Raw genomic sequence first — 26,099 nt, forward strand, 5'->3', positions numbered from 1 at the left:
ATTTTTACAAGAAGTCCATCCTAGAGTGCCAGGACTGCAATTTTTGAAAGATCTCTCATAACAAGTTTTCATTCTGATGTCAGGAATGGAAAACAGGCTGGTATCGGACAATCTGAAATTCCAAGGACAACAGGGTGCAAATAAAACTTAATTTTAATCCAGAGATGTCAAATATGGTTTTGAATAATGTAATGTCCATGCCTGATCCAAGTGAGAACACTAACAGTGGCTCTTTGAAGATGTTGAAGTCTGTCCTTGGCTTTTAAATAATATGAGTTATTGCAGTGGTTCATTTGGGAGGCTTTGAGTACATGGTTAAGGAAACCTGCTACAGAGTCAAAGAGGATGAGATGAGTTTAGATATAAACTGGATTTTATGTCTGACTCAAAGGTTGCAAATTGTACAGATGTTGTACCTTTCTTTCCCTAGAAGGAGATCTCCAACTTTTGCCTTTTGGGCTACAGCCAAAATCTCACAGCCTTTTGCATTCAAGTAGAATTGTAGTGTTTTGGGGGAGTTTAATGGGCGATTGAGAGATCTTGGAAATTTGTTTGTCATTTATTGAACTTGTTAGAACATGTCTTATATCAGCAGAAGTATTACAAGTTAGTGGTCCAAGAGAACAGCCTTGAGGCACTCCTTGATTGATGAGCATGCTGAGAAACAAGCATTACCAGTGCAATGTCTGGAGCCAGGAGAAAACTATACTGGGTGTTTAGCTTCTTGTACATCATGTCAAAATGAAAATGACACACATGTTTTCTGAAAAATATCAAATTTAATTTGGTTATAAAAGTTGTTGTTTTTCACACATACACCCACACATAGTTAGTTATCATAAATACCATCTATATCTTTTTTTCTGTTCTTTTAAAATCTTAATTCACAAAGCAAGCACATATGGTGGACCGATACATGTGATTTCAAAGGACACTATGAAGAATGCTTGCAGTCTTTTATGAGAGAGAGAGAGAGAGAGAGAGAGAGAGAGAGAGAGAGAGAGAGAGAGAGAGAGAGAGAGAGAGAGAGAGAGAACATTTCAGTGCAATTAAAAAAGGCTGTCGTAAAATCAAGTAGAAACAGTTTAGAAATTATCTACAAATGGATCAAAGTACAAAAGAGCTACAGTGTTTTCAGACACCACACCCATTCACAGGCGAATATTTTGGTTTTATGAACACCTTGTGGTTTCAAAGTGGAGACAGAACGGACACAGATTGGAAACTTCTCACAAACAGTTCTGGAACAGAAATTTACTGAAATTTAAACCTGTCCAAATTCTTCTGACATTCACCGTTAGCCTTCCTTTGTCATCAACTTATGAACAATGATAATGAAGGTGAACCTTGTTCTATGCAATAGACTTACATCTGCCAAGGGCAGAATGAACTAATTAAACTAAAGAGCAGGTGACGAACATGTAAAAGAAACTCAACAAAAAGTGTTCGGATAAATAAAGCTATGAGTCACATTGTTTATTAAGGTAGTATTTTAGTTTTTGAGCACTTCTATGCTGCTGCATGACACACAAATATTTGTACAGCATTTGGAAAATTTATTTTACCAATCAGAGTAAACATTTATAGCATTTCCCAATAATCCTATCAAACTGAGGTAGGAATGAGTTGTGTGTGTGTTTTCATTGATTTTCTCCATGTCTGTTAGGATTTATTATAAATGAGATTTGACTTCCTAGTAAGTTTTTCATCCTTTAAAATAAGGAGTTTTTCTTAATTTGAAAATAAAATTCAACTTTCTTCTTTACTATGAAAATGTTTTGACAAATTTAAAGAATCACTGCAAATGTTGTTATACTCTATAAACAACACAGGTATTAAGCTATGATTTGAATAACTAAAAGAATATTAATCCTTAAGCTGTTTGCAAACTTTACTTCACTTCTAAATGTACAGTATAAGCCGTTATTAGATAGTCATTCCAATGCCCTAACGGATTAGAAGGGGTCTAGGGTTTCTTTGAATTGCACGGATTTGCATATCCGTGACCTTACAAGCATAGTTTGTGGTGAGCAAATTGAAATCAATTATGAGTATGGATTTCTATGATCTTAATAGTGTAGTTCACTGGCATAGTTCACTATTATTACTTTATCAAAGCTTGTTAGCATGATGTGCCATATAAAAGACTGGACAGAGCTAAATGGGTGCAGAAAATGGCAGGATTTGGAGTCATTTCATTATTATTCATGATTTGTGAACATCTTGCCTATGACTGACCAACAAAGCAACTCTTCCATTGCTATCGTTTGCTCTGCAAAAGTTGATGTTTTATTTCTACAAACGACACAAGCCTGAAGCAGTTCTGCCATGTTGTGGAGTTGCTCATGCTAACGGTTATCTTTTACTAGCCGAAACACACTCTGCTCTTTCCTTGCCACAAAATCAGCACTGCCTGCCGTGGTCGCAAGTCAAGTTGAGTCCATGAATCTACAGTGTGACGTTGAGATGTCTGTATTTTTATTTTTATTTTTTTAGCCTGACCTGGGTGGGCACAGCCCGCCCTCGCACGGACTGGTTGTGTTACACAGCTCTCTCAGGAACGTGGTTGTGGGTGAGAACATGGGTGGGCCCCGCTTAGAAAGTGGGGCTGAGAAGTCTGTGTTGTCACATACGACTGGGATAAGACTATTAAAAACACAGGACGTCAGGGTACTACTTGGTACTTGGACCGTGGCATTTTTTTTTTTGAGGAAGAAATTGTGTTCATAGCATGCCAGAAGGCATCACCAAGCAAGGCTTAAGGCCCAGAGGAGTTATAGAATCTCCAGGAAGCTGTTTTGCAGAATGAAGAAACATTACAGTGGCTACAAAGCAGACAACGTGTCAGGAAAAGTGCTTGTTAGTCAGTAATATCGTATATAAAGCTTCAGAGGCATGAGTGACCTCATTTCAGCCAGCCAATCAGCTCTTAGAGAGGTGTGCTAGGTTGCTTCAGCAAAAAAAAACTGTAGGGAAGCAGGGTTGAAAAACGCGGCCGGCTCCACATGGACAATGCCAATGTAAGTGTGCTGAGCCTATTCGGGCCACGCTGAGCTGATTGTGTAGGTCATTTTTGACTCGAGACTTTCACTGTCTGTTTTCTTTCAAATGCAGGAAATAAGGGTTGAAGATGATTTTCACATTCAGCATGAATGTGTAACTCAGAGTGGTTAAAGTGGGCTAAAAACACCAATACCTTCAAGTAAGCTTTAGACAAGGCAACCGTACTTCTAAGTTTAGCCTCTTCATCTTCACCTTGTTGTCAGACTCAAGTAATCATTTACTTATTTTGTTATTTTGGTTATTTCACAAATAGGATAAACTAAATGTCAGTCGTGAGATTTGATTTCACTTATTGAGCAGGGAATATCTCAAGCAAATTTTTGATCAATCAGATTAAAACTTTTTCTATGAAACCAACCGCAACTCATCAACAGCTTGGTCCATCTGAACCAGCGGCCCCAGGCTGATCCTGTTCTGATCAAGCTGCTCTACTCATTTAATGCCTTAAATCTTTAACCATGATAGGAATGAAGATGGAAATTTGCTTTGTGACAGGTCTCTTCTTGATAATCACATATAAGCTGTTTAACCTGTAAAAAAGTGTGTAGTATAGTCCTTGTGTACTTTAAGTGCAAGTCGAACGTAAATATTAGCAATACCAAACTCAAGATAAATGAGTTAATATTTCTCTACAGACATTATTTTTCTGACAAAATCAGAGAACAATTCATGCTTCAATATTTTGATTAGTTGTTTTCAGTATGTGGCTTTAGTGTGTCCCACTAGCTGTATATCTGCGTGAGACAACCAAACTACACAGTGCAGTCAATGGAAGTAGCAGCACATCACCATATATCACAAGACCAATAATTAGATTACCTTTCTTTCAGAAATGAAGAAAAACAGAGTACAACAGATATGAAAGTGCAAAACATAAATGCATCACACACACACAGGCACACATTGTATGTCTGCAGCCTGTCATCAGACAAAAAAAAACATTTGTGCAATCAGGAGATGGACACAAAAATTAAGCTTGAACTAGGCGTTTCATGACTGTTTCACAGCAAAGACAACCGACATTACTGCTCTAATTTATTTCCTAAAAATGTCAAAGCACAGGCGACCAGTTATGAAACAAAAACCTGTTGTAAGTCATTCTTGTAATCGAACCAGGAGTGTCATTCTCATTGTTTTCATAAAGGCCACTGAGACAGCTGAGCTAGCCCGGTGCTTAATGCCCTGATGCCAATCTGCTCTAACTTTTTCTTAATGTGTTTTCTTTCACCACAGAAACACTTTTCTCTTATGAGTACCAGAGGGTACGTGTGCAATAATGTCTCCAGGTTATTCTACTATCTCTCTATGACGTTGCACTGAGAAAAGGTTCTAGTTAGCAGCTGGCATTGCTTCACAGAATGCTTCATAACAGTGTTATCTAGGTGACATTTTCCCGTGGCGCCTCCTTAAAAATTCACATTCTTTACTAAGAAAAGTGTTTTGAAAACACTTTTTCAAAGCTACCCAGCTTCAGACCTTTGTGATTACATTTTTTACCTAAAAATAAAGAAAAATAACATGTCATGAAAATCCTAGTTTTATTTTGTTTTATTAAAACTGCCTTTTAATTTAAAATAAATCACAGTAAAATGTATTTGTGTCTGAAAGTGACTCTTAATTTTGGCACTGCACTGCACAAAATTCACATGATTTGTATCCATTACTGTCGCATCACCTATCAGGCTCACACAGTCCAGGAGACGGATGTCCACTCTGTCAGGTGCTGTTGGACCAGAGTTGATTGTATGGATGCTATTTACAAAGCCCCACAGGTTTTGTACATTTATGCTGTTTTGAATTTTATTTCACAGGGGAAAGTCTCTTCAGTAGTTTCTTTCCCTTGGAAAGTATTCCTTTCTTTTTCTTGTCAGCCAGATCGTGGGGGTCCCGGGGGTCCAACGGGATATGGGGACCCCTTGGAGGGCTGAGGGGTCTCATGGTTCCTGGAAGCAGGGGGCGAACAATTGGAGATGGGGCCCGGGTGGGAGTGATGATGTTGTTAGCCGTGTCAGTGGTTTCTGTGGTAACCTGAGGAGATAAGTGATGGGGAGGAGTGGAGGCAGGAGACGACGGATTACAAATGATGCAATTCTTCACTTTTCTTTATCTAAGCTGCTCTGGGAATGCATTGTCTGTATACTAGACTTCTGTAATCAATGAAGAGCCTTTGTATTAAGTTTGAATGAAAACAAAATATATTAAAGGCTATTCAAGAATTCATAACCCATATTTGATGTTTGATATGCATTATCTTGCAAAATGAAATGAAATATCTGACAGAAAAGAAAACCATGGCCATACATTAGATTGAAAATATGTGCAAAGCAACGTCAGAGATGCAATAATCACTTCTCCGAACATGCACAATAATGCATCATTATATATGTCCTATATCAGAGGGACGGCACAATAGAAATCTGCAACAAAAAAAATTATAAACTTCATGGTTTTAGTTAATCATTAAATATATGTGATTGTCATTTCTTTTTCCTTTTTTTTTTTTTACTGAAAAACATTTCTTCTAAATGCCAAATTTAGGATTTAACCAAGGACAGTTTCACTTTTGGTTTCATTGGGCTAATAATTTAGAAAGTCTTTGTATGATGGTTATATTTGTGGATGCCAAGTTTAATTGTGTTTCCTCAAAATGGTTTTCTGGGGAATCTCTGAGCTCACGCAGTGATCTCCCTTCATGTTTCTGCCCAAAGAAGATTATAAATGACACGGATTCGTTGCATAGGGGTTTCTCCAAGAATCTACACTTTCTACTTTGTTTATATAATAAAACATTTGGTTGACATATTTCCAATTAACCTAGAATCTTGTAATGTTTGCTTGTAAAATGTTTTACTTGTTGTTTCAGTTTAAAAGTCAGATTTGGCCAATTTTTTTGTTTTTAGGGAAATATTTTAAGCACTGTGTTTAAAATCCATTTCTTCAGTATCTCACATTTAAAGGGTATATTACATTACACCTTAAAGTCATAATTAGCTCATATAATTAAATATAGCAATGGGAACTATTGTAAAGCAGGTACACTGCATGTCAAAGAAGCTGCACTAACAAAGGAAGCAGAAATATTAGCCCGAGGCTAAAACCAATCTCTCAAGCTGTGTTTAGCTAATTGTGGTAGAACGATTCTGCTAAAGTGCACAGAAAATTTATGTTTGAAATGATTGTTTTTATTATTTCTGTGAAAAAAATGAATCCACCCTACTTTTTTTTTATTAATGTCAAGCTGCTGAGGAGTTTTCAGGTATTTGTTGTAAAAAAAACTCAGCTTGAAAACAGCTAAAGCTCCTCCTTCCTTCAAACAAACTCAACTTTGTTTTGTGTCATTTACTCTGATACATGGAGCCACTTCAGAGATGCTGAAGAGGTACAGAACATCAGGATGCAGGGTACAAAAGCATGACATAAAACCTATACCGTCTGGTGTAAGGAAATACATCATGTAGACTTTACATTGATTAGGACCATGTTGTAATGGTTTGGGACATTCCATCCAAAATAGAAATGTTTTATGTTGGCATATTTTCCAGAGTTAGATAAGTGGGGAAAAAAACTAAGTTTGACCAGTTCAGTCATTCTCCTGATCCAGCTGTACTCCTTTAGCTTTACTTTAGCATAAAACAAAGTAAGTGGATCCAACTAGCATTGTGAGTAAAAAAAAGTCCTTAGTTCACTCAGTCACCTTTACCGTCCCAACCCTTAAAGCCGAGTGTCAAATGGGAGGCATTGGGTACCAATTTATTAACGTCTTTGGTATGACCCAACTGGGTTTTGAATCTCCCAGTCCCAGGGTGATTACTCTACCACTAGGCCACTGAGAAGGTTTTAGTTTCTGTTTATCTAACTCTGGGAACAGACAAAATGTCCATGTTGGGTAGAATATCTCTTTAAACTGCAAGCAGGAAAATGTTTTATCAAACAAATTCACACATTGTACATCAAGAAGAAAAAGAAACACAAAGGATGAGGCCATCAAACGCTGAACACAACATCAGCTCACCACAGAGGTGAGGAACTCCACCATCAGTAGGCCAGAAGGTAAACGGAGAGCAGAGTCACGTACCGTACAACACTCAGGGACACAACTGCAGATTTCAGCCGTCTCCTTTAATGCAGCAGCTTGTAGGAGGAGGTTTTCATATATAAGCTCGGATTTTTCTGACACTTGTCTTGATTAAAACAATTTCCTTAAAATTGTCATGACAAATGGAGCATTTTAGCAACAGTAAACCCAAAGAAAAGCCAAGATGGACGTAAAACATCCCGTAATGCCAAATGAGGCTTCCCCACAGCCAGCTGCGTGCATTAGAGCCACGAGTCTGATATCTCAAGTTGTTGACTTACTGTACAAGCCACTTATGGTGTGAAATGAACAATCTTCCTCTGCTTGTTTGTTTTGGTTTGCCAAGCGGGTGAGGGGAAAAACAAAAATGAAATCTGAAGTGGAAGACTGTCGCTGTCGAGAAAACCCACACCACTATGACAACTGAAAAGGAAAAAAGAAAAACAACACCACTACCACACATGAACACAGAGCGAAAACCAGAATGCTTTTAATATCCAATTTTTGCCTTTTTATTGTTTCATTGGAACAATACAGAATAGATGTAGTCAATGCTGCGGTTAGTTTTGTCTCTTGAGCTCAGAGCAAACATGGCACATCCACCGTCAACAGAGCTGAAAAATAGATCTGATGTGTGGGCGAGAGAAACAAAGCCTCTTTAAGGAAATACACAAGAGCCAAGAAAGTTATAAAATGTATCAAGTTTGAAAAAAGACATGCTTCTCTTTACTTTACACTTCAAATTTCCTTTGTAAATAATTTCTTTGAGTGAGATTGGGTAGCAATTATCAGGTGTTGATAAAGCACTTTTTTATTAATGGAATTATACACAATGACCACAATTTGATTGTGTGTTTCAGTGCAAAGAGGTACCAAATTATTTAGTGTAAGGAGGAATGAGATTTACAAGTCCTCTTTTACCATGCATGAAGCACCTGCAGAGGTCCCACAGTCTATCCTCTCTCTGTCCACAGGCTTTGCTTCTTCCTTTCTCTGAGATTAAGAAAGGTGTCAACATTGGATTTTTCTCCCCTTTCCAAAGGGTGAGGGGGTAAAGGGGGGGGAGGTTGTTAGTCTGTACAGAGTCACCACTGTCACCACATGGACAAACACACACAATGAACAGCACACAGACTGCAAGTGGAAGCAAGAGACGGAAATTAAGAGAGAGGACGGAGGATGGATGAACACAGGGCCTAGCGCTGAGAGCGGCGATGATGATGTACCCGTTTTCCCTCTGAGATGGTGGAGGGGGGCCGGTTGGCAGGCTCTTCCTGGGGGTAGTGGGACGGGGTGTCGGTCAGATACACTTCCACGTCATCAGGCACTTCTTCCAGGAAGTTAGAGGGGACCAGACCGCGGTGGCCGTTGAGCTCGCCCTGTGGAGAGAAATGTGTTAGAGCAGAAAAACAGGATCCTGGGATGTATTCTGAAGTATAGCAAAGCTTCTTGGCACTAAATCATATACCATTGGGAAGCCTGATTAGTCACCTTTACAGTAATGGATAACTTGTGATATTTGTGCATTTGTGAATTGAGCGACATAGCTAAAACATGTGGCTAAAAACTCTAAAATATGTTCCATAATCCACCAGAAAATGTCCACGTTGGAGTTAACTCCTGTTACAGTATACGCAGCTGCAGACAAAACGATTCATTAAGAGGGATCTATGACCTAATTTTTGGTCTGTTTCTGCTTTTGGGGGAGGGTAAAAGTGGTCCTATATTGATGAAGAATTTGTCTGATTGTAGAGTAATCAGATCCGAAGTCCTTCCAGCTTGGTGAGCATTCATTTTGTGGTGGTGCAACTGTGACGATGTGAAGTTCAAACATTAATCTTCCTTAAAATAAGATCCACTTTCTCACGGTTATTTATCTTTACATGAAACAAAATAATTTTTGTTTGTGTGTGTGTGTGTGTGTGTGTGTGTGTGTGTGTGTGTGTGTGTGTATGTGTATGTGTGTGTGTGTGTGTGTGTGTGTGTGTGTGTGTGTGTGTGTGTGTGTGTGTGTGTGTGTGTGTGTGTGTGTGTGTGTGTGTGTGTGTGTGATTTAACAGTGTATTGTCTTTTTTATATATAAAATCTTGTTTAGTCTCCGTCATGATCTTGCTTTGTTTCCATCCATTCTCATGCACTTATCCGGAGTCGGGTTGAGGGGCAGCAGCCTAAGCAGGGAGGCCCAGACTTCCCTCTCCCCAGCCACTTTGGCCAGCTCCTCTGGGGGAATTCCAAGGTGTTCCCTGGCCAGCCGTGAGACATAGACCCTCTGGGGTGTCCTTGGTCTTCCTTTAGGTCTCCTCCTGGTGGGATGTGCCTGGAAAACCTCACCAGGGAGGGGACCAAGAGGCATCCTAACTAGATGCCCAGCCACCTCAACTGGCTCCTCTCAATGTGAAGGAGCAGCAGGTCTACTCCGAGCCCCTCCCGCATGACCAATCTCCTAACCCTATCACTAAGGTAGAGCCCAGCCACTCTGTAGAGAAAGCTAATTTCGGCCGCTTGTATCCGCAGTCTTGTTCTTTTGGTCACTACCCAAAACTTGTGACCATAGGTGAGGGTAGGAACATAGATAAACAGGTAAATCGAGAGTTTCGCCCTGTGGCTCATCTCTCTCTTCACCACGACAAACTGGCGCAACGCCTGCATCATTGCAGACACAGCACCAATTCCCCTGTGTATCTCCTGCTCCATCTTTCCCTCATCTGTGAACAAGACCCGAAGTTTTATAGTTTCCAAGGAAGTCATTTCCCTGTAAAAATGGACTGATTACATTAAAGTGTATTAGACTGACTATGATGTGGGCTGCACAGCGGTGGAGTGGTTAGAACTGTTGCCTTGCAGCTAGAATGTCCTAGGTTCAAATCCCAGTCTCGGGTTTTTCTGCGTGGAGTTTGCATATTCTCCCAGTGCATGCGTGGGTTTTATTCGGGTACTCCGGTTTCCTCTCATTGTCCAAAAACATAACTCAGGTTGATTGGTCTCTCTTGTCCTTAGGTGTGTGTGTGTGTGTGTGTGTGTGTGTGTGTGTGTGTGTGTGTGTGTGTGTGTGTGTGTGTGTGTGTGTGTGTGCTTGATTGTTCGCCCTCTGTGTTGTTTCTCTGGAATTTACTGGAAATCTGTCCAGGGTGTACCCTGCCTGCTGGCCAGAAATTCCTGGAGATAGGCACCAACCGCCTGCGACACTGTTTGGCTAGCGGGTATAAAAAAGGAATGGATGGATGAATGTGATGCGTATTTGTTTTAGATAAGGCACAAATGTAAAAAAAAAAATAGATTTAGATATTTTCGCTATTATGAGCTGATTTCTTTCCCTCACTTCAAATGTATCAATTTCAATTTTATTTTTTGGCAGGGTTGTCATTAAATAAATATTAGTTAAATTAATAATAATAATTTAATACTTGCAGGCCTTCAAGTATGGGTTCAAAAGCAATGCAGTCAGTTCCTGGAAAATGTTTTCATCATAATTTGTTTTTTCTTGAAATAATCCCATTAGCCAGTTAGCTACACTCACCACAAAAACACTTATGACAGAATCTGAAAACACAGATCCTCTGAAGATGAACCTTTATAACTTTGTTGCTTGAGCTGGAAACAACTTCAGACTCAAAAAAAAAGAGTCAAATTACTGATAATGGATTAAAAAGACGGTCAAGCATCACTCACATAGTAAAACCCATCTTCATCAATGTCTCCAAACACTGCAATGATGTCACCAGCACAAAAGGTCAACTCAGCCTATCAGGGGACAGAAACACAGACCATCAGTTAAGAATAAGAATAAGAACAACTTTATTTATCCCGAGGGAAATTCTTGTGTCATGTACATGCTCAAAGCAGTCGGAGAGACAAAGGAACAGGTGAAATAGAAATATGATATACAATATATACATAAAAAAAAGATCTACAGTAGTACCCTGTAGTATAGTGCAAAACAAACAATCGCATATCTCAATAATTAAATACATGACTGTATCCTTGTGAATAAGTAATTAAGCCGTCGGTTATCGTCTATTGGATTCTATTTGGGTTTATTTGGATGAGAATTAACTCACCTCACATTTTACATTGAATGTTTGTTGTATTTCATAAATTTACATAACAACCTATTCACCAATATGGACATTTTGAAATGGCCGAAGTGCGATACCTCAACATCGACGTTAGGAGAGCTCTCTCTGGGGTCATAGTCATACAATGCCACCATTCTCCTCGACGCCTGATCTCTCCGGAGGCTTCTTCTGTTCTGCTCTGGAGGTGATAATATAAAGCACTTTAAAAGGACACATCATTTTATTTAAAACTCAGGCCCATAGATACATGCGACTGCAAAAGATGACACCAAACATATAGAATTTTTTACCCTTTTTTGTTGTTAATTTGAAATACAGCAGGATGTGAAAGTCTGGGCAGCCTTGTTAATACTCATGGTTTTCCTGTATAAATTGTTGGTTGTTACTATAAACATTTCCAGGTAAATATATCATATAGGAGACACGCTCAGTGAGTTGAGTGTTTGACAAGTGAAGCGAAGTTTATGATTTACAGAAGGGGTGCAATAATTGTTTAAACTTAATTAGGCAGGTGCATAAATGTGGGTGCTGTCCTCATTTTATTGATTCCAAAAACTTTAGAACTAATTATTGCAACAAAAATGGTTTGGGAAGCTCAGTGACCCTTGACCTCCACACACAGGTGAATCCAATTATGAGAGCGTATTTAAGAGGGCCAATTGTAAGTTTCTCTCCTCTTTGAATATTCTCTGAAGAGTAGCAACATGGGGGTCTCAAAACAACTCTCACATGACCAACAAAGAAGGAGAAAGAAGAAGGGGAAGGAGACAGAAAGCTGTCTCAGAGATTCCTGCTGTGTGTTTTCACAGTTTGGAACATATTGAGGAAATGGAAGACCACAGGCATAGATGCAGAGGAAGCCTTTTCTCTGCTCACAGCACAGAGGTATGCTAAAGCACATTTGGACAAGCCAGCTTCATTTTGGAATAAAGTGCTGTGAACTGATTAAACAAAAATTGAGTTATCTGGGCACAACAAGGAGCGTTATGCATGGAGGAAAAATAACACAGCATTCCAAGAGAAACGCTAACTACATTGTGGGTTGTCCAGTAATCGGAAGGTAGCAGGTTCGATCCCAGCTCCGACCAGAGAATGCTGCTGTTGTGTACTTGGGCAAGATTCTTAACCCACCTTGTCTGCTGGTGGTGGTCGGAGGGACCTGTGGCGTCAGTGTTCAGCAGACCTCGCCTCTGTCAGTGCGCCCCAGTGCAGCTGTAGCTACATACTAGCTCATCCCCACCAGCATGTGAATAGTGAATGACTGATTTTGTTGTGAAGTGCCTTAGGGGGTTATAGAATCCTGAGAAGGCGCTATACAAATACAGTGCATGCCATTTACCATGGTGGTGGTTCCATCATGCTGTGGGGTGTGTGGCCAGTGCAGGGTCCGCGAATCTTCTTAAAGTTGAGGGATGCATTGATTCCACTGACTATCAGCAGATTCTGGAGACCACTGTCCACGAATCAGTGACAAAAGCTGAAGCTGCACCGGGGCTGGATCTTTCAACAACACAGTGACCTTAAACACTGCTCAACATCTACTAAGACCTTCATGCAGAGGAACAACTACTCTGTTTGACGCTGACCTTCCACCCAATATTCCTCTGTTCATCCAAAATAAACTCTACCCTCTATCTGATGACAGTTTCGGAACTCAACAAACAATTTTCAAAAATCAATCTCTCCACCTGCCCCTTGCACCTAATCCCATCCCCACTGGTAACATCATGTCTTCCATATCTCACTCCACTTATCCTGGACATAATCAACTCATCAGTGAACTCTGGTACCGTCCCTTCGGCCTTCAAACTGGCTGCCATCAAACCAATACCTTAAAAACCTGGACTGGACCAAGACAATCCTGAAAAATTTCGCCCCATCTCCAACCTCCCTCTAATAGCCAAAATTCTGAACGTTCAGTGGCATCTCAGCTAACTGAACTTCTTCATTCAAATCAGCTTTTTGAGACTTTTCAGTCTGGATTCCGCTCCCACCACAGTACAGAAACGGCTCTGATCAAAGTAAAGAATGACCTCCTGGTGGCATCAGACTCTGGATCCCTCTTCATACTCCTCCTCCTTGATCTTAGTGCTGCCTTTGATAGATCATTCCATCCTTCTATATTGTTTGCAATCTCATGTTGGTGTTACTGGTTCAGCCCTCTCCTGGTTCACATTTTACCTCTCTGACAGATCCCAATGTATCTCCTTAAAAAACTGCAGATCTGAAATCGCCCCAGTAACCCATGGTGTCCCTCAGGGCTCCGTTCTTGGTCCTCTTCTCTTCATCATCTAAATACTACACCTTGGGCATTTCATTTGCCACCATGGACTCCAATTTCACTGCTATGCCGATGACAGTAAACTCTACCTATCTACAAAAAACATAACCTCAACTATTTTCTCCACTATAACAAACTGTCTCCATGCCATAAAATTCTAGATGTCTACAAACTTTTTCTAGCTCAACTACAGTAAATCTGAGTTAATCATAACTGGACCCAAATCCCTTCTCACCTCCTTCAAAGATTTCATGCTCAGTATTGATGTTTACACAGTTTATCCATCCCCTTAGATCAGAAAACTGGGAGTCATTTTTGACTCTTTACTCTCTTTCCTACCACACATCCGTCATATCACTAAAACAGCCTTCTTTCACCTTCAAAATATTGCCCATCTACGCTCTATTCTGTCCTCTACTGCAACAAAAAAAAACATCCATGCCTTCATCTCCTCTTGAATAGAATACTGCAATAGTCTACTCTATGGTCTTCCATCCACACTCATAAAAAAAACTTCAGTATGCTCAAAACTTAGCTGCACGCATGGCTCCTCACTCACACCAACAAGAGAGATCACATAACCCCAGTCCTAAAATAACCTTCATTGGCTTCCCATTCAGCAACACATTCAGTTCAAGATCTTACTCATCACCTACAAGGCCCTTAATAATCTTACCCCTTGTTATCTATCTGACCTTCTGCGTCTCCACCGGCCTTCTCGTTGTCTCAGATCTAATGCTTCCAATCTCCTCTCTCACACAATTACTTCAAAACATTGCACCATTGGGGACACAGCTTTCTCTGTGTCTACTCCCACCTTATGGAACTCTATCCCCCAACATATTCGTACTGCTGACTCACCTCATTAATTAAAAAAACTCCTGAAAACTTACCTGTTTAATCAATCCTTTAAAACCTGTTAATTTATTTTACTGTCTCCTCTCTGTTTGTAAAGCGTCTTTCAGTAGTGGTTAAAAGCGCTATATAAAACCTAAGCATCATTATTATTAATATTAGTATAATTAATATTATTATTATTATTATTATTATTATTATTATTATTATTATTATTATTATTATTGCAGAAGAATGGTCCAAAGAACAAACTGGATTCCAAAAAAGTTGGGACACTATACAAATCGTGAATAAAAACTGAATGCCATGATGTGGAGGTGCCAACTTCTAATATTTTATTCATAATAGAACATAAATCATGGAACAAAAGTTTAAACTGTGAAAATGTATCATTTTAAGGGAAAAATATGTTGATTCAAAATTTCATGGTGTCAACAAATCACAAAAAAGTTGAGACAAGTAGCAATAAGAGGCTGGAAAAAGTAAATTTGAGCATGAGGAGCTGGAAGACTAATAAACACTAATTAGGTCAATAGGCAACATGATTAGGTATAAAAATAACTTCTCAGAGTGGCAGTGTCTCTCAGAAGCCAAGATGGGTAGAGGATCACCAATTCCCACAATGTTGCAGAGAAAGATAGTGGAGCAATATCAGAAAAGTTTTACCCAGCGAAAAATAGCAAAGACTTTGAAGTTATCATCATCAACTGTGCATAACATAATCCGAAGAATCAGATAATCTGGAACAATCTCTGTGCGTAAGGGTCAAGGGCGTAAAACCGTACTGGATGCCCGTGATCTCCGGGCCCTTAAACGACACTGCACCATGAACAGGAATTCTACTGTAAAGGAAATCACAGGATGGGCTCAGGAATACTTTCAGAAACCATTGTCAGTGAACATAATCCAGCTGAAACTCTACAGTGCAAAGAAGAAGTCATTTCTAAGCAAGATCCACAAGCTCAGGCGTTTTCACTAGGCAAGGGATCATTTAAAATGGAGTGTGGCAAAATGGAAGACTGTTCTGTGGTCAGATGAGTCACGATTCAAAGTTCTTTTTGGAAATGTGGGACACCATGTCATCCAGACCAAAGAGGACAAAGACAACCCAAGGGGTTATCAATGCTCAGTTCAGAAGCCTGCATGTCTGATGGTATGGGGTTGCATGAGTGCATGTGGCATGGGCAGCTTGCATGTCTGGAAAGGCACCATCAATGCAGAAAAATACAGTATATTCAGGTTCTAGAACAACATATGCTCCCATCCAGACATCATCTCTTTCAGGGAAAACCCTACATTTTTCAACAAGATAATGCCAGACCACATTCTGCATCAATCACAACATCATGGCTGTGTAGGAGAAGGATCCGGGTACTGAAATGGCCAGTCTGCAGTCCAGATCTTTCACCTATAGAGAACATTTGGCGCATCATAAAGAGGAAGGAGCGACAAAGAAGGCCCAAGAGGATTGAACAGTTAGAGGCCTGTATTAGACAAGAATGGGAGAGAATTCATATTTCTAAACTTGAAGAACTGGTCTCCTCAGTCCCCAGAAGTCTGTTGAGTGTTGTAAGAAGAAGGGGAGATGCCACACAGTGGTGAAAATGGCCTTGTCCCAAATTTTGGGGGATTTGTTGACACCATGAAAGTTTGAATCAACAGATTTGTCCCTTGAAATTACACATTTTCTCAGTTTAAACTTTTGTTCCATGATTTGTTTTATTCTGAATAAAATATTAGAAGTTGGCACCTCTACATCATTGCATTCAGTTTTTATTCATGATTTGTATAGTGTCCCAACTTTTTTAGAATCCGGTTTGTACCTTCAGCCAGAATCCAGACTCTTGTTGGAAGCTACAGGAAGCATTTAGAGGCAGTTATTTCTGCAAAAGGAGGATCTACTAAATATTGAGTTTGTTTCTTTATTGTAGTGCCCTCATTTATGCACCTGCCCAATTTTGTTGAAACAATTATTGCACACTTTCTGTAAATCCTATGAACTTTGTTTCACTTCTCAAACATCACTGTGTGTGTCTCCTATATGATATATTTACCTGGATTTTTTTATTGTAACAACCAACAATTTATAGAGGAAAATCATGTAGATTACCAATGCTGCCCAAACTTTCACACCCCACTGTAAATGTTTTTCATATTACTGACTTAGAGCCATCATTATTTTGTGTAAATGCTGTTTTAAAGAGACAATGTGTAGTTTTTACCGTTAATTTCTGGAAACATCCTTCAAAATGTTGTTCAAAATAAACTAAAGGATTTCTAGTTGTTGAAAAATGTTGGCGGCTTCTTAACATATAACCATAAAAATTGGGTCTAAAATGGGAGCGGGTCTAAGACTCTGGGTGACGCCATGTTAGACACAATGTTTCCTTCTACGGGAGCCCGTAAGGACAAAATACATTTAGTGATTTGGAACAAATGGTTAAAAACCTTCAGCATTCATAAATGTTGTTTTACACATTTACCTCTTCACTCGTTGCCAGTGATGAAAAGGAGTCTGATGTGCTTGTCTTTTTGCTGGAGGTTGAATGATCTGACGTAGTACTCGTTCGAAAATTGCGCTCCCGGGGATTTGTGACCCTAATGGCCTTCTTTTTGTAAGGGCTTACTCAAAGACAAAAATACTGCTTGCTTTCTATGATGTAGGTATGAACTGCTCCCTACCGCCAGGAAAAATACACATTTGTCACTTTAAACACACAGATTTGTAGTTGAACCCAGGGTGAGCGCTGCACCTATTTTATCCACCGGAGTGCTGAGAGGCAGAAACCCCTGTTTGATGAGGTGGTCCATGGTTTCCTCGTCGTCTGCTCGTATCTCTGACACCATGTTACAGGGGATGAGCCCCAACCTGCCTTTTACTTCACCTCTGTAAAACCCATCTGTGTCCTTATCACCATAAATCTGGCAAATACAAGAGTCAAAGAGAAACATTTAGAGCTCCTCGTGTTGGAATTTAGGTCACTTTGAGTAAAAACGGTTTTATAAAATGGATTCCCCTTTTAAAAGGGTCTAAAAGTCACTGTCCCACCTTAATGATCTGCCCCTCTTTGAACGGAAGCTCCTCATCAGCTGCATCTGGGTTAGGTGACATTGACAGAGGATCATAGTCAAAGAGGGCCACGAAGATCCGAAAGGGATCCTCTGGTTCTGACTCATCGTAGTATGTAGGAGAGCGGCGATTCCTGTAGCCATCTAAATCACACAAAAGACAACTTTCTCACCACATTGCAGCTTACAATAATGTGAATTCTGACCTAAAATGAGTGGCAGGCATGTTTTCAAATGCCTTTTTTGAAGCAATGATGCAAGGATACTTTTTTGTGATTTTTCACCACTTTGGATCAGATTTCTGAGGTGTGATAGACAAACTGAGTTTATTTGGGATATAATGTTTGTCATTTATTTGCCTCAGTCAAAACAAAATCCAAAAATCTTATTCATGACACACATGCATGAAATGTGATCAGAAATGGTGCACACAAACACACACACACACTCACACTCACACACACACACATGCAATCATACATAAAAGCTGCATGTACTTCTAATCAGTTTCCCTTCTTTTTAGGTTCAAATGTTCTGAGAAACAGGTGAGGAACATGGTGCAACATACTGGGATTAAAGAAAAAAACTAGTCATGAGCAGGACAACAGAAGACAAGACTCTGACATGCGCACTGGATTAAAAAATTTTTTTAAATGATATAATAGTCACGCACTGATAGTTTTAGTAATAGGAAAAGCAGTGGTGACAATACGTAGAAATACAACCCTAAAGATGTGTTGCTCAGAGTAAACCTATGAATTAAGGCATCATTACTTTTAACTGCATCTCTTATGAGTGAAGGTATTTGTAGTGGATGTGGTTGCATTTCAAAAGGAAATGTGTGCATGACGTTCCCTCAGCAGTCAATCATTTCTAATCTCGGGTGTGGGAACTCCCTTTTGCAAACCCCAGGTCCTGCCCGCGTGTCCACCATTCCACTACAGTGCAGTCATGCGCTTCAACTGTAAGCATCATTGCAACCATAATTCTTATCCCGAATAAAACAAACAAGCAATTGCACGTGTCCACAGCTACATCTTGCCATTTGCCAGGTGCCGGGGGCCTTCTCTGCTGCCATGCTGGGGTGATAAAAACAGCTCAGCACGCACATACCATGGGGAGACCTGGTGCCGCCCATGTGCCTGCGGGATGACCACGTCCTGTGTCGAGCTACTCTGGCATTGTTAACTTCCTCGGTGATGGAGGAGAGGTTTTCCTCACTGTTATTCTCAGAGGTTACTTCTAGGGAAACACCAGTTAGAAGGTGACACAACAAACAACTTCTTTTAAAATGAAACCTGGAGATTTGCTTCTGCAGCTATGTGTTAGCCTGTGAAAAAGTATTTGCCTCCTTTCAGGTTTCTTCTGTTTTTGTTTTGCTGCTGTAAATGTTTCAGATCGACTAACAAATGTCAGAACAAATATAATCTCAGTAAATGCAAAATGCAGTTCTCAAGACATCCGAATTGCACTTATATAGGTGCAGAGACCACAGAAGTCACTATCTGCTCACATGGTTTCAGCATGATGCAGTCATGTTGCACACGTTGCTCTTGGTTTCTAATCCAAACAGAGTTTGCCATGACAGCAGGAGGTGAAAGGCCCACAAAGGAGTAGGTTAGATGATGTCAGCCATGTGAAGGGACTTTTGTTGGGACCTCCAGAGAGTCGGGAATTCCTGTTTTTTTACTCTGTGCCTTTTCTCTGCTTTAAACCAAGATAAAACAGAATCCCTGCCTCATAGTTTTTACTGAAATATTGCTGCGTTAAAGTTAAAGTTAGTTGCCACAGTTCAAATAGTTGAAAAAGTCCCAAGCGCCTCTCTCCTGGAGAAAGAGTAAGGAAAGTTGGGGCCTGATCAGTTCCAAACAAGCTGCAGCAAGCCCCAGACCAGACCACAGACCAAAACCAACAAACTGAAGGGGTTTTTCAACATGAACTAAGGTCAAAGGTCAGACATTCATCTTCAAGATTTTTTGCTAAAGAGCATGAATTCATGGTTCCATTAACTCAGTGTTTCCCAATTTCTGTCCTCAGGACCCCTTGTCCTGCATGTTTTCCACATCTTTGCTTCAGCACATCTAATTTACACATTTGCATTGCATTCTTCAGGAAGACATCAAGTGCTGCAGATGCTTGGTAATCACTCATTCATTTAAGCCAGGTGTGTGGCAGCAAGGAAACACTGGTGTTTAAAGGGCAACATGAAAAACATGCAGAGCACAGGGTCCTGAGGACCGGAATTGAGAAACGCAGCATTAACTACAGCAGTCCAGGTCCTGAATCAGCAAAGCAGCCCCAGATCATTAGCCTGGCAAGCCAGACTAAATAAATATATTTCTATTAGATTGGGCCCTTTTTACTTCTTGTTATACTTTTTCACCTCTCTTATCTATTTTGTAGAGTGACCCACCACTGTTTTTTATGGTCTTTGGCCCTCCTGTACAGCACTTTGGACAGCTGAAACGCTGTGTTTTTAAATTATAAATAAATGATGACGATGATGATGTGATGATGATGATGATTAGTCTGAGAATGCTTCATTGATGGCTCTCAGTTTTGGGGGGAGTTCTACGTTGTCTTTCAAACGGTCTCCGCATACTACTAGACAATGAACAAGTTGACGTACTCGCTGCAACAGATGTCGGTCAATGAGGCAGTCCGCTGTTGAAGAACGTGAAAATACATCCTTTTCATAAATAAATGTCTGGCGGAGTCTCCTGTCAGGAGAAATTTCAATTCCCACTTCTGGCATAACTTCCAAAATATTCTAAGGGAGGCAGGGGACATTGAGTCGGAGTAGGCAATGATCCGTGCTTCCATTGTCAAGGCAGTCAACCAGAGCTGCAGCCTGTTGTGGTGGCAACCCCTGAACCTGCTGGTGGTCACCGACGGTTGGGGATGCAGTCAAGCTGAAGAAGGAGTCCTATCGGGTCTTGTTGGCCTGTGGGACTCCAGAGAGAGGCCAAGTGGGAAGCTGCTCGAGTGGTCGCCGAGGAAAAAAGCCGGGCATGGGAGGAGTTCATGAGACCTTGGAGCGAGACTTCCAAAAGGCTTCGAGGAGATTATGATCCACCGTCCGGTATCTCAGGAGGGGAAAGCAGTGCGCTACCAACACTGTTTGTAGTGGGGACGGTGTGCTGCTGACCTCTACTTGGGACGTTGTGGATCGGTGGGCAGATCACATCAAAGACCTCCTCAATCCCACTGGCACATCTTCCAGTGAGGAAGCAGAGTCTGGGAACTTTGGGTTGGGCCCTCCAATCTCTGGAGCTGAGGTCCCTGAGGTGGTCAAAAATCTTCTCGATGGCAAGGCCCTGGGGATGGATGAGATCCGCCTAGAGTTCCCTCAGCCTCTGGATGTGGTGGGGTTGTGTTGGCTGACGCAGCTCTGCAGTATAGCATGGACATTGGGGGCTGGTACCACTGGATTAGCAGACCAGGGTGGTGGTTTCCCTATTTAAAAAGGGGGACCGCATGGTGTGTTCCAACTACAGCTGAACTGCACTCCTGAGCCTCCCTGGTAATGTCTCTTAAGGAGTTCTGGAGAGAAGGGTGTGACGGATTGTCAAACCTCGGATTCGGGAGGAGTAATGTGGTCTTTGTCCTGGCCGTGGAACACTAGACCAGCTCTATACCCTTGGGGGGTTAGGGTCTCTGAACTCACACTGAACAAAAATCCCAAATATGTCTCAAAATCGGCACAAAGTGTAATAAACTGTGCAGATATCAGGCTAAGCTCGCCATAATGTTGTGATTAGAAGTTTGTATATTTATATACCTGATTTTGTATATTTATACAATCTAAGTAATCAATCAGAAGAGGTTTATTTTTATCATCAGGGTGTTTACTTAAACACTTTGTATTGACTGAGAGACAAGAAAGAGAGAGAGTTGGGATCGTTTAAGAATCTTTAATTTCTATAATTATAAATTCTTACAATCTACCAGGACTATCTCAATGATGGATGCAAATGGATGTAGATGTTTAGTGTTGGTGTGTGTGTGTGTGTGTTTTGTTCAGAATCTCTAGGCTGAGTAGCGAATCTGGTTGTTTTGACTAGGCTACCATGAGGCTTCAGAAGCTGATGACATGAGCCGCCATTTGCCGTATTTACGTACCCAGGAAGAGCCTCCCGTGTAGATCAGGAATTGCCAGGTCTCGGACCTTCAGCGATACTGGAGCTGGTTGAAACAGCGGTCACAGCACACAACGCCCGTCTGAAGGGTCGACTCAGGTAGCATCGGCAGGCGTCAACAAGTTCACTCTTATTTTGAAGGACCGTCGTCTCGTTGGTATAAACGACGGAAAATCTCCAGCTTGAACAGTTCTCAGCTTAAAACAGGAAATACAGATGGCCAGCCTGTATTCCTCTTAATGATGATGATGGAAATCCTTAGGAACTCGGATGTCCTGGAGCTGAGTTTACATGTAACTGCTTAACGTGGGACTGACGTGGAACTGACTTAAAATGGCGTTGCCTTCTTTTTATATCTCCCAGTTGTTTAAGAATCTTAGTAAACCGGATTGGACTACTTTCATAAACAAACCAGATTCTGCCCTACCACAGACGAAAGTTCTGATTGGTTGAAAACAATGTGTCATGCGTTTCCATGGTAATGCATATCAGTGTGTCTGGGGCAGCCCTGTTTATTCATTTAAACACATAACTCATGACATCTTTATTTCACAGATCATTCACTTGATTATTAATGATCAACAAATGCTTTGATTAGCTTATCACAAATAAAGTACTTTGATTACTCAATGAAAAGCGTTCTTCTTCTGTTCTTCTGTCTCTTCTCCTGGAATGTAAACATACTGAACCAAGCGTCCGACCTTGGTGATGGTACTGTGTGAAGGGGCAACTGTTAAGGGCAGACCATTATACTTCCTAACGCCACAGTATTTATATTTCACTATTGTAGTAATTTATAGTAAATTAAGTAAGTTCAATTAACTCATTTTTTTGCATTCTTTAATGAAAAAAGTAACTAAGTATTTATTTTTCTTGGTAATTAGTTACTTTTATAATCTCGTAACTCAATTAGTAACTGAGTTACTTTTGTGACAAAGTAATTAGTAACTATAACTTATTACTTTTTAAAAGTAATTTTCCCAACACTGGCTCAGACACGTGAATAGAAAGTTGTAGTCTAAGCGTGAGAAGATGAAGGTGTGGATAACAGTCTCAAGTTCAGAGCGGGACAGAATGGGACTCAGCTTAGCAATGTTCCTGAGATGGAAGAAGGAAGAGCGAACAAGAGAACTGACATGAGAATCCAGGGTGAGAGCTGGGTCAAAGGTCACGCCAAGATTCCTGACAGAAGGTTTGGTGTGAGAAGCAAGCTGACCAAGAGAGTCTCTGACTTTGGGAACCAGCTTGTCTGGGGCACAGATGAGGATCTCAGTCTTATCTTTGTTCAGCTGTAGAAAGCTCCCAGCCATCCAGGTTTTGATAGAGTCTAAGCAGGTGTGTAACAGCTGCAGCTTAGACATCTCATGGGGCTTAAATGAGATGTACAGTTGGATGTCATCTGCGTAAGGATGGTAGGAGATTCCTTTGAAGGAGCTCAGGATGTGCTGAAGAGGAAGCAGATAGAGGAGGAAGAGCAGAGGCCCCAGCACAGAACCTTGTGGGACACCATGGGTAAGAGAGGTGGTGGAGGACCTAAACTTGGAGACGGCCACAGAAAAGGAACGCTCAGAAAGATAAGAGGAGAACCACTCCAGAGCAGATCCTGATAGGCCGACCCAGTCTCTCAGCCTCTCCAGTAGCAGGTGATGGTCAACAGTGTCAAAGGCTGCAGTCAGGTCCAGCAGGACCAGAACAGAACAGTCCCCTGCATCACTGTGAGTCAGAAGGTCATTAGAGACCCTAAGAAGAGCTGTTTCAGCAGCATGAGCTCTACGAAAACCTGACTGGAAGCTAGCATAGATGTTATGTTCATCAAGAGCAGCTGTGAGTTGTTTAGCCACAACCTTTTCCAAGATCTTGGGGATGAACGGAAGTTTAGAGATGGGTCTGAAGCTGCTATGGAGAGAGGGGTCGAGACTCTGTTTTTTAAGAAGTGGGTGGATTACAGCGTTCTTAAAGTAAGCAGGGACCTGACCAGAAACCAGTGAAGCATTAATTATAGAGAGCACACTGGGACAGATGGACTGAAAAGCACTTTTAAACAAAGATGAGGGTAAGATGTCGAGGGGGCATGCAGAGGTCTTCATAGAGTTAACTACTTTGGTTAACTCAGGCAAAGAAACCGGAGCAAAGCTGTCTAATTGGCCTGGTTGGAGTCGGGAGAGGCAGCGATAAGGCTGAAGGAGAGATGCTAGCTCTGACCTCATTGACTTTGTCCACAAAGAAAGACAGAAAGTTCTCACAGTCTGCAACAGAGTGGATGGAGGCTGTAGGAGAGGCAGGAGAGACGATGCTGCTGATGGTGTTGAACAGCACCTTGGGGTTCCCTTTGCTCTGGGACACCAGGTTGGGAAAATAGGAAACCCTAGCATCTCTGACTGCAGAGTTAAAGGATGTCAGAAGATCCTTTAGGTGCAGCAGATGGACGCGGAGATGGGTTTTCTTCCACAAGCGCTCACTTTTTCTGCATTGGTGCTTCAGGCTGCGAAGGCTGTCATTAAACCAGGGAGTAGGGTTCACTGCAGGAACCGATCTGGTTCTGACAGGCTGTGTTAGGTTTGCATCAAATGTAATGGAACACCTTCCTCAGCACCTTGAAAATATGTACTTTTCGCTCTTCAGTCAACTAAATATGTTGGAGATTATCAGTACTTTTATCAGTACTTTTCTGTGAAATGTGAAACAGACCTTTATGTTCCTTTGTGTCAGTGGGTGTTTTAGTAACCCATGGATGCCATTTTTTGCTACAACTCATTCTTATGTTGAATTGTGACCTCTATAGCGTTTTAGATGTTCTTCTAGACTGTTTTGTTGTTGAATATCTTCAGAACAGGGCATAGTGAATTGATTTTTTTTATAGCAGACTAAAATTATTTTACATTGACATCTTAATTCTACAGCTCTGGTAGCAATCAGACCGGAAACTGATGTAACTGAAATCAGCTTTGAAAATAATGGGGTTAATTACAATTAATGCATGATTAAACAAAAAGACAATTAGTTTTTCACATAGTACCAGGTTGGTTTGGTTACCCTTTTTCTCCTTAATTAATGAAATCATCATCTGAATGCTGTGTTTTGTGTTCACTCGGGGTATCTTTGTCTGATATTTTGTCTCAAATATTTAGACAGCAACAACAGAATCAGGGGAAATCTGTTAGGGGCAAATATTTTTTCACAGCACTGTGTAAGAGCAAATATGGTCGTAGAAAATCTCTTTATCACTGCACTGCTAAGTCATAATCTGCATACCGAAAGTTATGACCATCGCTTATGGACAGAAAGGTGTTCTAGAGACACAAAAAAAGCTCAAGAAGGTTTTGAAGTATCAAACACAAATACTATACCACAAAAACATTAAAACAATCACCAAACAAGTATATACATATATATATATATATATATATATATATATATATATATATATATATATATATATATATATATATAAAACTATGTGCATGTACTGACCAATAGAGGGGACCATCAGGGGACGTCTCTTGGGATGGGAATGAACCCGTCTCCCACCATCTCGATCATGGTGACCTACAGCGGGACTATTTGTCTGAAACACACATACAAAAACGAACATTCACAAACATTGGGTATTCCTGATTTCTATTCTCACAAAAATATAGAAATACGTTCATGTTCTTAAAGAATAAAAATATTTCCACATGATTGCACAAACTTTACATCAACAAATCATGCAGAACTCACAGGCAGGCACTGAAACATAGACACATAGACTCACATTCAAACACGCACAAGCCAATGGGGACTATTACAATTTTAAAATGAAGTTAGTACTCATAGAATGGTCCAGAGTTCTAATTTTCTCAGACATATAAAATATTAAATCGTACTAGTGATTTAGGTCTACAAGCCACTGTGTGCCTGTCGCAATTGTACAAACCTTTTTATCCCGGGTGGACTCACAACCTTTGAGGATCTCCCTCCTTTAGGTTTTCCTATCACATATTTACGTTTAAGTTTATCGCTGAAAATAAAACTAGAACAAGATTTGGCGTCTTTGTGTAATTTCTGTGATCATGATCACACTAAAGAGCTGCAAGGGCAAGCTGAAACGCTTGCATGAATTATTCAAAACTGCAGTGGATGAGTTTTCTTAAGGTTGGCCCTTGAAGCGCTGAGACAAGAGTGTGTCAAAGCACCAACTGCTTGGTGTTTAAAAAGCATCATAAAACTCTCTCTACTGCTCTCTCTGCAGTGACGGGGGGGGGGGGGGGGGGGGGGGGTTAGAGCATTTAAATCCACCAGCTTTCATCTCTGGGATCCTTTTCTTGCCATGCACATATTTTTGTGGTATTTGCAAGAACACGGTAACCAAATAATACATCCTTTCATGCACCAAGGTATCCATTTGCAGCCACAACACAAAAGCTGAGTTATTAGCATCTTATATTGATGGCTACGGACAAATCAAATTCTTAAGAGAAATTACAGCCATCTTCACATGATTTCTACATGGAAATCGGACCCACATCGCTCCAGTAAGCTGAAAACTGTGCGGTTTTCCA

At 40.7% G+C, this 26,099-nt stretch overlaps 1 protein-coding gene across 1 annotated transcript in view; it reads right to left on the bottom strand.

Moving 5' to 3' along the window:
* Positions 1-955: 955 nt before the first annotated feature.
* rimbp2a (RIMS binding protein 2a) overlaps positions 956-26,099 on the bottom strand; it is a 45,088-nt gene continuing 19,944 nt past the window's right edge. The window contains exons 13-20 of the mRNA XM_070551974.1: positions 25,030-25,123; positions 18,533-18,661; positions 17,400-17,563; positions 17,104-17,272; positions 11,292-11,392; positions 10,808-10,879; positions 8,365-8,517; positions 956-5,091 (exon numbers count right to left, since the gene is read on the bottom strand). Coding sequence (XP_070408075.1) covers positions 4,864-5,091; positions 8,365-8,517; positions 10,808-10,879; positions 11,292-11,392; positions 17,104-17,272; positions 17,400-17,563; positions 18,533-18,661; positions 25,030-25,123 — 1,110 coding nt within the window. The 3' untranslated portion in view covers positions 956-4,863. The remainder of the gene's footprint in view (positions 5,092-8,364; positions 8,518-10,807; positions 10,880-11,291; positions 11,393-17,103; positions 17,273-17,399; positions 17,564-18,532; positions 18,662-25,029; positions 25,124-26,099) is intronic.

The sequence above is a fragment of the Nothobranchius furzeri genome, chromosome 6, assembly GCF_043380555.1.
Source record: "Nothobranchius furzeri strain GRZ-AD chromosome 6, NfurGRZ-RIMD1, whole genome shotgun sequence".
NCBI lineage: Eukaryota > Metazoa > Chordata > Actinopteri > Cyprinodontiformes > Nothobranchiidae > Nothobranchius > Nothobranchius furzeri.